General features: G+C 35.5%; 1 protein-coding gene across 5 annotated transcripts in view; it reads right to left on the reverse strand.

Annotated features, from left to right (window-relative positions):
* FSTL5 (follistatin like 5) overlaps window positions 1-16,894 on the reverse strand; it is a 428,524-nt gene that overhangs the window by 196,267 nt on the left and 215,363 nt on the right. For all 5 annotated transcript variants that reach the window (XM_084517700.1, XM_084517699.1, XM_084517702.1 and 2 more), the window contains one exon: window positions 5,134-5,382. In XM_084517700.1, the coding sequence (XP_084373826.1) occupies window positions 5,134-5,382 (249 nt within the window). The remainder of the gene's footprint in view (window positions 1-5,133; window positions 5,383-16,894) is intronic.

Here is a 16,894-nt window from a genome sequence, read left to right on the forward strand (position 1 = left end):
CCTAATCACGAGATCAGAAAATTCACAAAATAAACCCACATGCTTTTCCCTAGTAGCTGCAAAGTCTGATTATGAAATCCTATGCTGCTTTTACCCACGAGACCTGCTGTGTAAACTTGTAAAAAGTTAGTTTTGAACGTGCTTGTGTTTTCTTCATTTTTGTTCTTTTATTAGAATAGAAGGCAAATTTTCCTCATACCTACCATCAGCATGCCCTGATGATTTTGTAAGCCTCATTCATATCCCCCATAAGCCATTTTATACTTTCAGTCATACTTATTGTGATCCAGTTTGAACAAATCCAAAAGGGGTAGGGGCATAATCTGCTCTTATCCTCATTGCTCTGCACAACTCAGTAACAGCAGCAGACTTTCTTACCAAAGTTTCTATTGTAACAGTCCTCAGAAACCTAGACATTTTAGTAGTGGGACAAAGAAATCTTAAGCTTACAGACAGCTGAACTGATTATAAATCCCACCAAATGAAAAGTGAGACCAAATTAAAAAAAAAAAAAAAAAAAAAGGAAAATAAAGCATTAATATGAGAAAAAAAGATATAGAAGTTACTTTAAAGTTTATGTATGAAATAACTTCTATTCTAGCAATATTCTATAAAAGTCATAGTACAGAGGCGTATGTGTTACATTCCTGAGAACTCCTATTAAATTGCAATTTGCCAAAATGACTGAGTGTATTGCTGTGTATAGAAATATATAGAAATACACTTCATATGAAAATCTCTTAGAAGCTCAGGGTGCAAAGAAAATACAAAATTAACTATGTCATGAGGAATTTTTAGTCTCCTGTTTAGATTTACTGGCCTGAATTTAGGAAAATCAAATCACTGAAGTTAACACAAAAAGCAGACATAACTGAAACCTATTGGACTTCCCATGCAGGCCATTCAGCCCCTGGTAGTTTATACAAAAGTTCAACAAAACTTTTTAGAGGCTTGGAGCTGCAGCTGTCCCTCTTGGGGACACACTTGCAGGAAGAAAAGTAATGGCTCCAGCCTTCTAAGTTAGGCACAAAACCATTATTTCATGCTGAGACTTCATGGAGCAGTGGCAGAGGCACCAAGTAAAGCAGTTCTGGTCCATTTGAATTGCTACCCACTGGGGCTTGTTAAAGCTATGCTTGGTGATGGCCAGGAAGGGGTTCTTTAACAGTATGAAGTGCAGTGTGAGCCAGATGGTCTAACTTCTTTTTTCCCAACAAAACATTAAACTGCTCTGAAACACAAAGTGTATGGCTCAAGAACAGCCAAGTCATTGGAAGCAGAGCATGTGGAAACCACCCAGCTGTAGAACTGTAGTCAGCAAGCCAACAAAGGCAGTGCCAAATTAGGATGGTAGCAGCATATCAGACTTCCCAGCTCACACTGTCAAATACCAGATTTGCCTTGGCTCATCATTCAAGTTTCTTTTTCTTCCAAGAAGTTCTAGATCTCTTCTGCAGGCTATTGCTTTATTATATGGCTTTATTAAGTCCAACCATCAACCAGACACTAGTAAGTCCACTGCTAAACCATGTCCCTAAGTACCACATCCACACATCTCTTAAATACCTCCAGGGAAGGTGACTCCACCACTTCCCTGGGAAGCCTGTTCCTATGCTTAACCACCCTTTCCATGAAGAAACTCTTATCCAATGTAAACCTCCTCTGGCGCAACTTGAGGCTGCTTCTTCATGTCCTATCACTTGTCACCTCAGAAAAGAAAAACAACCTTCTTGCTGCAGCCTCCTTTCAGGTTGCTGTAGAGAAATGAGGTCTCTCCTCAACCCACTTTCCTCCAGTGTAAACAAACCTAGTACTGTAAATCATTCAGTAATAAAACTTTGTTTCAGTATTCATAGATTTTAACTGTTGTTATGATTTTAATCAGGTAGACAGAACATTTGCTTGTGAAATATTATTTTCCAATCACAGAATACTACAATGTTTAATAATAAGCTTACTACTTTAATATGTAATATTTCTCATCTTTTCTGATCTTGAGCTCAATGCCCAGTCTAAAACTTACATCCTGAAGAAATATTTTCCTTGCAAGAAAATCAGCCCAGTATGAGGATTTGAAACCCAAAATGTGAGCTAAACGTTGAAGGCAAATATAAGTTTTAGACTAGATGAAATTTAAAAAATAAAAATCAAGTTATTAAGTGCATGTTTGCATGATCTGAAGTCACCTGATTAGCAATAGCATACAAAGCGTAATCTGTAATCATGAAGTTGTGCAAACAAATATATGTGGAGTCACTGCTGTCAGAGACCACTGACACCATATAATGGCACGTTGTGTACTTACTGAACCTATTCACCTTCCTGCACCACCAATTCAGAGTGGCTCATTCTTTTTAAATAATTCTGTGAAAGAATGCTCAGGTATGTTTGTTTTCTGAATATAAAATCTTTTTTGAAACATTCTCGTCTCATAAGCAAGACATTGAGATGAAATCATTTGCGCTAGAGTATGCTAGCTAAACTATAAGTCATGTGTCAGTGCCCTTCTGACAACACCAGTGGCAATGGGGTTCACGTTTTCTATCTAGGAATTTCACTGTTGAGGGTATTTTCTATTGGCTCTTTAATGCTTTTGACCTGGTAACTGGCAGTACTTTGGCCTTACTGAAGACAGCCTACTAGTCACTAACTCAAAAATGTCTTGAAAGGATCCTTGTGAACACAGTTTGGAATCTTCTTTTACAGTACAGGTGACTCCAGGTACTAATACTGCGAGATTCGAGTACATAGAAGATACCTCAAGTGTAAGCCCGAAGTCACCACGCAAAACTCAGCCCTCAAGAAGTTAAACAAGATAGCATTAAAGAAAATTAAGGCTGAAGGAAATAATACCTACCATTTTGAAAAAGAAGTAACTTGAGTCACACTTTAAATTGATTTGAACTGAGTGATGGAGAACACATGCAGTAGTTATAAATGGCAACAATGCTGCCATTACCATGCTGTACTACAGCAACAAATGAGCTGAAGTTACTAAAACAAAACTTGACATTGATAAGGTCTGTATATACCAAACAAAATGAAGGAAAAAACTTGCCCCAGCCATGTCTGCTTAACACCACTGAAGGCACCATAAAATAAGAAAAAGGAGATAAAATGAAATATTTTATACTAACTGTAAGCATTTCGATACAGCATCCAAATTACAATACTTTTAGCATCTTTATAAGTAATAGTTTTCAGAAGATAATTCTAAGGAAGTCAGCTGGGTGCCCTAGTCCTTTTCCGAGGACTGTCACTGATTAAAAGGAGAAACCCACTTTTTTAATCCACTGTCTAAATTAGCTGCCTGAAGTTGAACATCATTCAGATACTCCATTTTCCACTACAGTACACATGAAACTAATGTGGTGAATTTAAAATGTTAAGATCAGCTAACAAAACTTTAGGCAGCACTTTGATGATGTTTCTAGCTAAGGCACTGCCTCAATTTCTATATCAGTAAATAAATCTTGCCACATTTTCCCCCTCAGAAAAAGCAGCACTAATTTTTCACAAACATGCTCTGAATTTATTTGTACTGTGTATCACCTACTGAAGAATTGAAATTAGCCACATAAATTTAAACACTTGTGTTCATTACTGTCATTTATTCTCTCAGTATTGTATCATCTAAAACTGTTGTTGTTTGTTGTTTTTTTTTTTTTTTTAATCTACTTAGGAAAACATAATTCTCAGTTAAAAAAAAAAGTTTGTGATTTTTGAGACACGAGGCAGAAACATCCATATTTTATTATTGCACAAATCATTCCCTACAAGCGACATATGCTATGATCCTAAAATTAAATTTTAATTTTCTGCTACCTCAGGACATAAGCTATTCAAAGTCTATATACATTGTGACAATGCATCAACTTTCTACAGTGTCCACATTAAGTTTTTTTTTATTATTATTATTCTGTTCTACTACAAAACCCTTTGTTATAACAAAAAGGTATTAAGATGTATGCATAACCTGGAATGCTTGGATTTAGTAAAGAGTTACATTTCATTTAAATGCCAACTCCTTAACAACAATTGTAGTGTAAAAAAAGATAATTTTTGAAATTTTTTAAACTGATTCCATTTGAACAACATTATACCAGAATAAATCATTGAAAATTCTGATTAAAATTTAGATGGAATATAACAATGTAAGTGAATCTAAGAAAGATTAATTTCATTTAAGTGAAATAATTTCTTTCTGTGGTGAAAGTAGCTAATGCTCATGCAAATTTTTGTTCTACTGAGTAGTTCAGGTTTTCTGTTACTGAGAATGCAACTATATCCTCCGCTTATAAAAAACATTAACAAAATAGGCCAGCCTTTAAAAAGAATATAAATTAATTCAACCCCTAGGTAGAGTCATTAAAAATTGCATTATTCAAAACTGTTCTTTTCCAAAAGCCATCTGTCTGTTTTAACCAGTAACAGCACACTACAAATCTGCCCAAAAACTTAAACATACATAATCAAGGTACGTGTTGGCACAGTTCCAGGAAACCACAAGGTGTGCTCAAAATACATAAAAACAGAGCAAGTTGCAATTCAGTATGATAAGCTGTTTCATACAAAGGTACATCTCTCAACATTCAGGCTGGCATCTCTCAGAATTCAATAGATGGAAAGGCAGCTTAACTTGCACGCTTTGGCAAATACACAACTAAACTTGATTGTCCAAATTCAAAGTGAGCAAGACCCGTTTAGCCATGAATTAGCTGCCAGTCTACCTATTCATCAACTTCAACACCAAATACAGGTCCTCCAGCCTTACCAAACCCCTCTGAATCTTAAATTTTGTTTTTGCTGCAAGAGAGATTAATGTGCTTTGGGATTTGGGACTGTAAGTACGTTAAGAAGAATGTGGTCAACTGCCACATCTGTAAGAAACTGCTATGGATTGATCCCAACAAGAAATCTGGTTTATTCAGATTAAAAAGGGTGTTCATAGATAGCACTAAGTATAAATACAAAGGAAAAAAAATCCCTAAGATGTCTCTGGAGTAACATACTTATGGTATTACCTTCCTGAGTCATTTAACTGTTGTACATTCAATGCAGCCTCTATAATACTTTAAATGAACTGCTTGAAAACACGTAACCAATAGCAGTGTTTTGTACAGCCACACTTACCTTTAAAAAAGCAATCTTCATTGTGGACAATGGTGACCTTTTGCTTTTTCAGGCAGGCAGCGCGATGCACTTCACAATGATTTTCGTAGAACTCTCCGTCAGAGCCACACACCGGCTTGTAATGCAGCTTGCAGCGCTCCATGCAGACGCACTCAGCCTGGCCACTCTCCCCGTTCACAACGCAGTGTCTACCCAGACCGCAGTACTTGTTTTCACACGATCCCAAGTGCCCATCTTGACCCATGTACCCTGAAAAAGCGAATTGTAATAGAAGATCTATCAAATCACATGCAAAGAATCTGACAAAATCAAATACATATTTTGCCCACAGGCTTTCTTTTTAAGTGCTGTAAGGCTCTTATTAATATTTACAAGTCCTCACAGTAAGAATTGTTTTATGGACCTTACAGGTCAGAAAAATGCAATGCAAAAAAAAAAAATAACTCTTCAATCCGTACAATAAATTGTATTGTGTCATAACAGTGCTGTTTTATTAAGCTGCCTCAGTTTTACCAACAGAGTGTTTTCTGAATCTTTTAAGAAAGTACTTACTAAGCAAAGTTCTTGTTCAAAAGCCAGAATAATTATTAGTGGAATTCAGCATATACTCTTCGGTACATTTACATATGAGTGTAAGACAGAAAGCAACAAAAACAAACAAACAAACAAAACAACAACAACAACAAAACACAGAAGCAGGGGGAAGACATAAATAAATAAACACCACACACAGACACACACACAGGTAAAAAAAAACATGCATAGATGCACAGATGTGAGTGGAAGCGAAATAAGACAAGTCATTATTATTAACGAAAAGTCTAGCAAAACCTCTCCTCTAGCTACAGAGGATTCCTAATAGCGCAAGATTTACTTAAATAAAAAAGTCATATGAATGCAGGTAATTTAACAGTACTGGAGGGCCAGTGACAATGCATCACTGCAATGTAAGAAGAAATAACAATATCAGCAAAGCAAAGAGACAGTGCTTTTTAAGTGCACTGTGACCATCAAGTCTGTCAGCAGTAATTTTCCATTCTGGTACTACTTTTTTTCAAGAAGCTGGTATCACTGATACAGTGACCATACAAAACTGCATTTTGGATTTGTGAAGTTAGCACTTCCAGAATGAATTAGAAAATTATTCATTTTCTCGTAATTAATGGCCTGCTTTAGGTCATTGGCAAATACAAAAAAATGTAACTAATATTTCAAAGCTACATAGAATCTGTATATTTTAATTGCATGCAAGATCCAGTAAGGTATTTGTCTTATATAATGGAAGTGGGAACTTTTTTTTTTTTTTTACAACCATACTTTTAGTCATTGTCATGTGTTCAATTAACCGTAATTAAAAGCGTCATCTAATAACAAGAAGGGCAGGTACAATGAAAAAATAAAATGAAATTCTCACTTGCAGTTACTAATGCCTCGATCATGCAGGAAGCCTGAGACCATAATTTTATCATCAAATAAGTATAAAATACTAAAATATCACCAAATGTGGGACTAGACACAGCCCTTCACAGTTACCTCATTTTATTCTCTTGCTGTACACTCCAAATCAACAACTCCTAAAATCAATCCACAAATACCATATACTCCTTGTAATCTCACTCCTTGTGATTCCTTCCCTATTCTCATAGCCGAGTTGAAAAGTACTTGGCTGCCCCATAGAAAAAAATATGAACAAACAAATGGCAATGCATAATTTAGTAGTTTTAGATTTATTTTCTTTAGTGAAGAGCTAATGAGCTAAATGAGTAAATACTCCAGCTTGGCACACATTCTCCTAACCACTGAGAATCTATGTTCTTCACTTCAGTGGCAGAAGTCAATTCTCACCACTTTTTCTGCTTAAGCATATGAGATTATTAGAACCAAGACAAAAGTGCATTGGTTCTTTCATTTCTTGTACAGCAAAGATCCCCCTTTTTTTTCCACAGACCAATACAGTACAAAAAGCATGCAGCCATGAAAGTTGGCTTTGATATGACAAATCCTTTTGCTATATTGTTTTACAACAATCTGAGCACAACGCTGAGAAGACTTTATACTCACTCACCTCAGACATACTTTATCTAACTATATTATAGCCATTTTCATACACACGTATGAAACAGTTTAGGCCAGGCTGGTATTGGTGAGCGTAACTTTGAAAAGCACCAAACAGACTTGAAATGTGCAAACTTAATCAAAAATTTTAAATTTCCAATCAATTTTTGAAAATATTACTCCTTGTACCAACACGTCATAAATATAAAGAGGCAACAGAGATTAATTAATAAAAACTATTTTAAATCCAATTTCTTTCTCCTACTGCTAACATCAAATAAAGATTTACGATATCCAAGCATACTTCACAGTACTGATCATGTACACACACCGCAGAATTATAGGACTTTGGAGTGATAGAACTGCTGCAGTTTGAGGCTGAAGCCCATAAATCGTTATTGTTTCTGCTTTCTGAAGTGGAAGATAAAGTTCTCAAACTGACAACTGCTCTAAATTATTGAGGTGTGTGGTACAACGTACAGAGCTGTATATTGTTGTGAAAGTAAAAACTGATTTGAGACTTCACTTGGGACTTTGTTTTAGTACTATAATTGAATATGATGTCTGAATGAAAAACAGCTACTTTCAAATGAGGGAAAATGATTTTCGTAATATAAATTGATAGTGATATTGGTATATGTTTAGCATATACCAATCATATCAATAAATAAGCAAGTTTTCTGCCCTAATGAAAAGTTCTATAAATGTCTCCGTTAACTACCATACACCATTAACTAATCCAAAACAACTCATGTATTTACATGTACATGTATCATTGCATACACAACTCCTATCGAAGTCAATTGTAAAATTCCAACTGACATCGACACAGGTAGTGTTCATTCTCCAGACATAGTTTTTACCTTCAGTTCAGTTATTACTGAATGTTAACAAGTGCTGTTCTGTGTTATTTTTTATTTATGAACTTGCACACCTTCCAACCCATTCACAGGACAGAGACGTCACAAAAACACCGGGTTTTTCTGAAGGCTGTTCTTCCATCCAAGCATTTAGATTTAGACAGTAAACTAGTCCAAGATGAATTTAGGTTCTTATATTTGGACATACAATTTAGTGCAGAAGATAAGCATCCCAGCATATTCAATATTAAGAGAGACAGAGAACAAGTAAATCAAGAGGACAAGTGATCTGCCCATGAATGCTAATCTTTTTTCAGCAATTTAATTGGAATTGCTTATGTGACAATAGAGGAGTCCACATTTGACAAATAGCACAACGTGATTATAGGAAAGTATGTACCAATACAGCAAAGTTAGCATACTCTGCATTTTCACCTGACAGAGTGTAATATCTATGCATTCACAGAGCGTCTACAGTACTATGGAAAACAAAATGTCCCTTGTTCAATTTGCAAATACTTACTCTGCAAGTCAGGAAGCATTTAAATTATCATAGCCATAAGTTTAAAAAGCCACGTTTGAAGAAATATCATTAAAAATATATTACACCTAAGGCAGCCAAAGCAGTCACAATGTTTTTGTTTTTGTTTGATTAAACTCTAGACAAACATAAAAGAAAAGAACAAATAAAAGGAAAATGATTTTTATTTTAAGAATTGGAGAAAGCAAAATGTTTTTGACTTCTCTTTTAAGGCAAGTCATCATAAATAAAGCTTCAAGCTGTCACTTAGCATTCCTCATACATATTTCCAACTGAAGGAACAGAACCAAGAACTGATCAAGTTTCAGACCACATTTGCCTTATTCATATCTGGGAATTAAGTAAGTGTTTTAGTATGTAAAACCCTGGCAAGAATATCCACTTTTCTTCTGATGAATCAGTTTAGAGAAGCATCATACTTGGAGACTTCAGAAATTCATGAGCATGTGAATCACCCCGTTCTCTAGTTGGCCTGAGGTTGGAAGGCACAAAGGGATTTTGTATCTTGAGTCCTCGATGCCAAACACAGACTCTCCTCTCAACAATAGTTTGTATTCATGGCTTCTATCATAACTTACAGCATTCTCTACATGACATTTAAAACAAAGTGGCAGCTAGTTTGGGAGACAATAAGTCAATTCCTTGAATATGAATAACTGACACTGATTTCTGGGGTCAACAGTCCATCTGTCCCCCCACCTTTTTATTTAAGAGGATTTTGTCAATAACCATACCAACTCTACAGCTTTATTTTTCATCATATCACCTATGAAAGGCCTATGGAACATCAGGATTACAGTCTTGGTAAGTACTCAGAAATAGCCTAAAGTTTCACTCGAAACAGGAATATACTGGAAGAGATGAGGTGGGGAATGAAGGGGGGAAGGCTGGAGGTAGAGCAGCAGTAGGGAGACTGATCGCCGCCTACTATTAACACTAATAGGGCAATAACACTGAACATGACCTCAGCATGAACTGTATCTGCTCATATATTTTTTAAATATCTAGACTTTTATGAAAAATAATAAAAAAAATGAAGTACTTCAGCAGCAGTTCTTAGACAAATTTTAATATTTCTAGCAAGAACAGCTTGTAAGTGTACTGACTGAACAAGACACTAAATTTGCATTACTCATTATCCAACACTCCTGGAATACAAACTTCTTCAGTAATTTTGTGTTTTTGATTTTGATCGGGAACATTTTGTGTAGGAACAAAATTTAAAGAAAAAAAGAGGGAATCTCAGAGTAAATGAAGATTGTCAATAATTTGTAAGTAATGATACTTACATATAATGTAAGTATAAAGCCTGTGGTAATAAAATTCCCCTATATAGCTAACTAATAAAATAAAGAGAGATTGGGGCAATTACCAAAGTATTCTCTAAACATGGTATTAAAGTGCCATAACACAGCACTTTTATTCTTTATCACCCTACCCAAGTCAGACCTAACACTCAGAGAAAAAAAAAAAAAAAAAAAAAAAAACACCAAAGAAAACACACACACAGTTCTCTGATTTTACGAGGAAAGAAAGGAAAAAAAATGTTTTAACAGGCAATACAATTTAGCAGTCAGCTGTTAAAGCTGTCTGCATTCCAAACTCTGACTATCTTAGTCAAGCTTTTGGACACACTACTAGCAATTTGCATCTTATACATTTTTCTGAAGATACAGAACCTCCAGAACACGGTCACCTCAAGGTGGATGTGGAGAGAAATATCACTTGTGGTCATGTTCATAGATTTGCATGCAAATTAATCTTAAACTAACGCACGTCTTCTACAAAATATGCACAAACACATAAGCATTTCTTCCAAATCCTTAAAGTAACAAAAATATAGGTTTATGTTCCACACTTACTCACTTTTTATCTTGCAACAGACTTATTCTTAACAATTACAGGGCAGCTTCAATGTAAATAATCTTTCATATTATGAACTACTTAACAAAATAAGGCTCATAAAAGTAGAAGCAAAGATATCCCCTGAAGCTCCAAAAAATCACCCTCGATAACAAAGATTTTACAGATTATGAGACTGAGCCTGAAAAATAATCCATCCTTTTTAATCAAAGAAAGATTAAATTTAGAGATCTCTCTTGCATTTCTACTTATAAGGAATTACTCGTCTCTTCACATTTGATTTTTTTTTAATTGTCTAGAGGCTTAAGTTTAAGCATGGGAAGAAAAATAAAAACTCAATTAGTTGTCCAATACATTCTGAAGTTCTTTGTCTTTCTGTAGCAGAAGAGACAGAAGAAGGTCACATGAAGAAGGGGAAACCATAGCAAGAAACTGTTGAGAAAAATTACTTAAACACTACCTTTTTCCTGACTGCAGGAGAGTAAAGTTGAGAATAAAAAACCCAGGGTACAATAGCCCATAGTGCAAAGCTCATTCCTCTTAACAGAAACAAAGAACCACTTATTTGTATAATTAAATTTTGTAGAAGAGAAAGGAGTAAGATTTGTCATGTCACGAGTATGATGAGGGAAAAAAATTCTCATAGAAGACAGTATAATCATAAAATTACACTTATCTTTCACCACGAGGACAGTGGTTATAGTAGCAATTCAAACACAGTCAGAGGGAGAGTTTGAATACAATAATTACAAATAAAACAGAGAAATGCCTCTTGAAACTGTCTCCCATTCATAATGGTGAAAGACTGTCCACAAGAGGCTTTGTGGACAAAATCATATTAAGATCTTTTCAGTAAGGAGTTCAACAACACACAAATATAAATGGGACTTAGATTCATACTGTTAAGGCATAACCTTGTAAAGTTATGGTAATGAGACAGCAGCTAAAAGAACTTTTAAAGATTACCAATATATACATACAAGAGTATGCTACCTCACTCTAATTAACCACAGCAAAATGCCTGCAAGTATACAGTTATGAAAAGTAATGGATAAAACATGAGGAACAGTTTTAAAACACAAAGTAGAATTTAAAACACAGAGTTCAAGACAACAGTTACAGAGATAAACAACAGTTTACTTAAAGTTTTACTTAAATATTTTCTACTAAGTGGTTTAGGATACCAAAATATTTGTGCAGCAGGGCTCTCAAAAAATACAAAACAAAACAAACAAACAAACAAAAATCTATCCTATTTTGACACCAGAAAGAGCTTCTCGTAACAGATATCCCAAGCAATTCCTTCTTGGGCATTCCTTTCAATAACTTCTACTTTGAATACCAATATCAAGCCTTTCACACAGAGCAGAAGTAAGCAAAGAAACTTAAAATCTCTATTTTTAAATGACTATATACATTCACAGAAGTAAGTCTGATTTTGTTGCAAAATTTTCCCATAGCTTCCCTTGTTGTTTTTGGTTTTTTTTTTTTTTTTTTTTTTTTTTTTTTTTTTTTTTTGTGTTGTTTCCCCTCCTCTTCTTTCCTCACTGTGTTTTCTACAACTACCCTACTGGGCAACAGGGAAAACAACAGCCTGCAGCTCTCTCTGACTTACACAATGTACTGGTCAGACAAGTAACTGCTACAGAGAGCAGCACTTTACCTGTGGTGGCAAAGGAGCCTCGCCAGCCTTAGCTATTACTGAAAGCAATGGATCTCTTCACAGTTTATCAGAGAGAGAGAAGGACAAAAAAAAAAAAAAAAAAAAAAAGGCTTATATGGTGGTAGCACCAGTGCTTTAAAGATAGAGAGGGGAAGGAATGATAAAATACATTTTAAAAAGCAAGCAGCACAGCCCTGAAGGGTCACGGCAAGCCCCTTGCCCTCAGCTGCAGCCACTTTTGAGTTCTCACTTCTCGAAGTCCTGCTCCCACCTGTAGGAGCAACAGTAAACCGCACACTTAGCTGGCCAATAGCTTTCTGGGCCATGGGTTTCCCTCTTCAGCAACTAAGCTAGAGAGTACTTTATGCAACAATTCACTTTGCCTGTGCCTACAATCAATTTTTGGCTGAGTCCAGTCCTGTGTTCCATTTGTCCCTGTGTATCCCCCCATCCCACCACCCAAAGACCACCCCTTTTAAGACTGGAAGTACTGTGGGGACGTGCACCTTCTTGCTCTCTGACTGAAATATTCTGGTATGCTCAACATTTACTGGTTGGGACTGACTGAACAGATAGAGACAAAGCCTCCATGGCTGCACGTGGATTTTTTTCTTTGAAAGTCATGCCAAATTCTTAGGATAACGATTGCCTTGAGTATTCAAATAAAGTGACCTTCTTATTCTCCTACAAAGACAAATGAGGACCAAACCGGGAGAAAACCCCACACTTATAAATATGTGTATAAATGAATAAATATAGAAAACAACAGTGAGTATAAGGAGAAACAAACAAACAAACAACAACAACAAAAACTATAAGATCAAGAAGATTTCTAAGTGTTGCGTACCCTGGTATTAACCTGAAATACTTAACCTCCCTAAAAATATTTAACTGTTGGTCAGAAACAGTCAGCTTGGCAACTTTGCCCATCTGAAACCTCGTCACTTACCATCACTTTGCAACTCTCTTGAGCAAACTTTACAGGATTTAGCATTCCCAGAAAGCAGAAAAAATAAAACTATACTTCCCCAGCTTGAACCAAAGAGAAGACGGCACAAAACACCATGTGAAAATAAATAATAATAAATAAATAAATAAATAAAAACATAGAATGGCCTGGGTGGATAAGGACCTTAAAGATCACCCAGTTTCAACCCACCTGCTCAGCGCAGGGTTGCCAACCACTAGAGCATGCTGCCCAGAGCCTCATCCAGCCTGGCCAAAAAGAAAAAAAAGTGAAAACGCAACTCCAACCAACACAAAAACATAAAACAGCTTCCATCTACATGGTAGATGGGAACATTTCCCACCTTTCTGAGGCTCAGTCTCCACCTGCTCCTCCCTATCCCTGTCAGCTGCTGCCGTATGTGGCCACCTCCTGGCCCTGGTACCAAGCAGCCTGCAGCCACGCAGCCCTCTGGCTCCTGCCCCTCACCACCAGCAGCTGCAGGCACCATCCCCAGCCTTTTCTCCAGAGCAGTGCCCAGTTCCCATTTCTCCCTGAACCAAAGCCTGTTTTGCCAACTGAGGGCTGCATGGCCATGCTCCAGCCTTGTGCCCAGGGCCCAGACAGCAGGGTCTTTATGTGCAACCTCAGAGCACAGGGGTATGTGGGTTCCCTCAGGTGAAATTATGGTCCTGGATGTTCACTTGCTTGAGGGAACCCAGTATGAAAGTGTTGCGAAAGGAGACAAACTCCTTGCAACATAATAAGCCTCGTAAAAATCCCCTTCCCTGATCATCCTCCTTATAATTGACCAGTGACCGCCATGTTACAGAGCCCTTGGCTCTGCCAGCCGCACAGAAGCAGGAAATGGGGGCATCGCAGCTACCGCAGGTGACCTGAGAAGGTCACCGCACGAACAAGCCTTCACACATTTCGACAGCTATTTGAAATACGGCCTGTTGAGAATCACAAAGGCTTAGCTTAGTCCAGACAAAACAGTCTAAGTCATGATCACTTGTTATAAAAAAAATATATATATTATTAATAATAATAATAATAAAATCAGCTTTAGGAGAAATTATCAAAATAAACAAAACTCTCAGTTAAATTATTGACTGGAATTTCCCTTTTACTGAGGGCTTAGTTAAAAAATGGAAAAGCTATTAAGATTTGGGTTCAAAAGCTAAAGTTAAAACTATTGTACCACACAGCAACATTAACTCTTCCTTTATGGTAACTTTTCACATGAAGAGTAGATTTGACGATTTTCAGTTGAGTATGTACTCAAACGACTACTGTTTCCCCCATAGGCTTTCCCTATGATTAAATATGCTTATATATCAAATAACATTATAAACAGAAAATTTAACTTATCCTCTGATTAGGTAGCTAGCACCAAAGAGACCCTTCAACTATCCACAGCACAAACTAGTATACCATACTGCAGATATTACACAATTCCTATGTATGACATTAATGCTTTTTTTTTTTTTTTTTTTTTAAACTATAAAACCTTCCCTTCAGTACAGAGCTTGATAACTTTCTGCTACCTTCCTCAGGGATCTCTACTAGAAAAGGCAGCATAGAGATTGAGCTGTATTGAAACCATATGGTTCAAGAGCAGGATCATTGCTGTTCAGGGAAACCTAAAATGGAAATGTCAAACATTTTCAGTTTGTGATTAAAACCATTTCCTCCTAGTAAACTTGGTATTTAGAATATAGAAGAATATGAGAATAATTTTTGTATACAGAATTTCTAATTCTTTTTTCTGACAAAAGTAATGAGACTAATATAGTCTCTTTTTTTCCTGTGTGAAACATAAACATTAATTTAACAGTGTAACGGTTATTAAAGGTGTACTATGATTCTACAAGCCCTTCGGAAAAAGAAACAAAAAAAAACAGCAAAACATTGCATACTTGTATCTCAGTTTGTAGACTGTGTCCATCCATCTTTGCATTAGACAGAGTAGGCAAGATCTTTTTTAAAATTTCATCTGCATCAGTATCAACTATCAGTATCAGAAGTATAGAGTTCTATTTCAAAATGTCTGCAGATTTCTGCAGAAGACTAACATCTATCACTGAAAAGTAGATATGAGCTTGAAGCTGTTACACTGAAAATTATTATTCATTTATGGAACTGCTCATCATTTAAGAAACACTTGGAAATTATTCCTGATAGCATTATGCAAGATTTGAAAATCCCAACAAAGACAATCAGGGCAGTAGATAATCAGTATTTTCCATTAATCTTTAGTAGTTACTTTCAGGATATTGCAAAACAACATCTGTCTGTGAATTACTGTATTGGTTTCTTTTACTGTAAAAATAAATAAATAAATAAATAAATAAATAAATAAAATTTCTCACATACCGTATAAGGGTAAATGCAAAGGACACATTAAATTTTGGCTGCTAGGATGTATTTCTAGTCATTAAGTATTTCTAGCAACAGATTAGGACAAAATACATCAGGAAAAAATATTGCTGTGCATTGTTCAGCAAAGGACGCTGTTTCTTTGTTGCCCTCTTCCTGACAGGAGCAAGAACAAATAACTTCAGAGTTACACAGAAGACTGGATCTACTGTTTAATTTTATCTCATGAAGACATAACTCAGCTAACAAACTTTGACACCAATGACCCACGTACCACTGGACTTCAGAAAACCGAGGAAAACCTACAAAATGCAAATATCTTTCCAAATGGCATACAGTATCTGAAAATGAAGTTTTGGAAACAACAAAAATGAGTCTCAAAAAGAATGTCTTTACTAAGAATAGACATATACATGGTGAAGCAATACCATTTGTCTCTGGAGTTTATTAAACGAAAATCATCATATCAAGTAAGCTTGAACATTCTGTCAAGTAAGCTTGACAATTCTGCTTTTTTAAGTAACTTAGGAAGTTATGCATATCAAAATGAAGTTTGTGTACTCCCCTTTTTTTCTGAGCAGGGTTGATCCTATCTCCTCTACATATTCATATATAATCAGCAAAATTTACCAAAATAAATAAATAAATAAATAAATAAATAAATAACTGTACTAAAGTGGAATAGTAAAATGCTTTCCCAGCTCTCTAGATGGAGAGACTATTGCTCCATGAAAACAAAAAATATATGAAGAAGTATTAAAAATAATACTGACATAACTATATGAAAATATTCCTTTTTAAAGAAATTATAAAAGCAATATCCCACATAAACACTCTACTTAAAACTATTTCTGTATCTATATATGCATCTTTACACTACTTAATATTTAAAATTACCTGCTAAATAAAAGAGAGCTGTCCATTCAAATCGGACAGTGCACAGAAGAAAAAAGCAATTTCTTCCACTAACAAAATATAATGCAACAGTGGGATGACTTATTTAAGCAATGTGACTAATACATATTTTCTAATTACACACTTAAAGTAATGATATAGTTATACCATAATTCCTAAATATAAAATAAAATTAATTATTAAAAAAATAATAATAATCTGGTTTTACTGCTAAACCATTGTAAGACAGTTTAACTTTTTTAAGTCTGGTGTTCATTGCAGAAATAGTTCGTTACAGAACCATGTTTTACTCTTTTAGGTCTTCTAGTAATATGTCAAAGCAAGTTAAACTAAAAATACAGAGAGTTCCTTTCTCCTACATCGTGGAATATCAAAACTTACAAGAAAATGCATATACCTCTTTATGAACGAGAAAGCATTTAGCTTTCAATAGAAATAAAAGTTCCAGTTAGATATTCCAACTGTCATTCTTCTTGTAACAGTTGATATAACTTCCAACTAGTGACAAATTGAACATATTCCGGAAATAGAAAAAT

This window comes from Aythya ferina (genome assembly GCF_964211825.1).
Source record: "Aythya ferina genome assembly, chromosome: 4".
Classification (NCBI taxonomy): domain Eukaryota; kingdom Metazoa; phylum Chordata; class Aves; order Anseriformes; family Anatidae; genus Aythya; species Aythya ferina.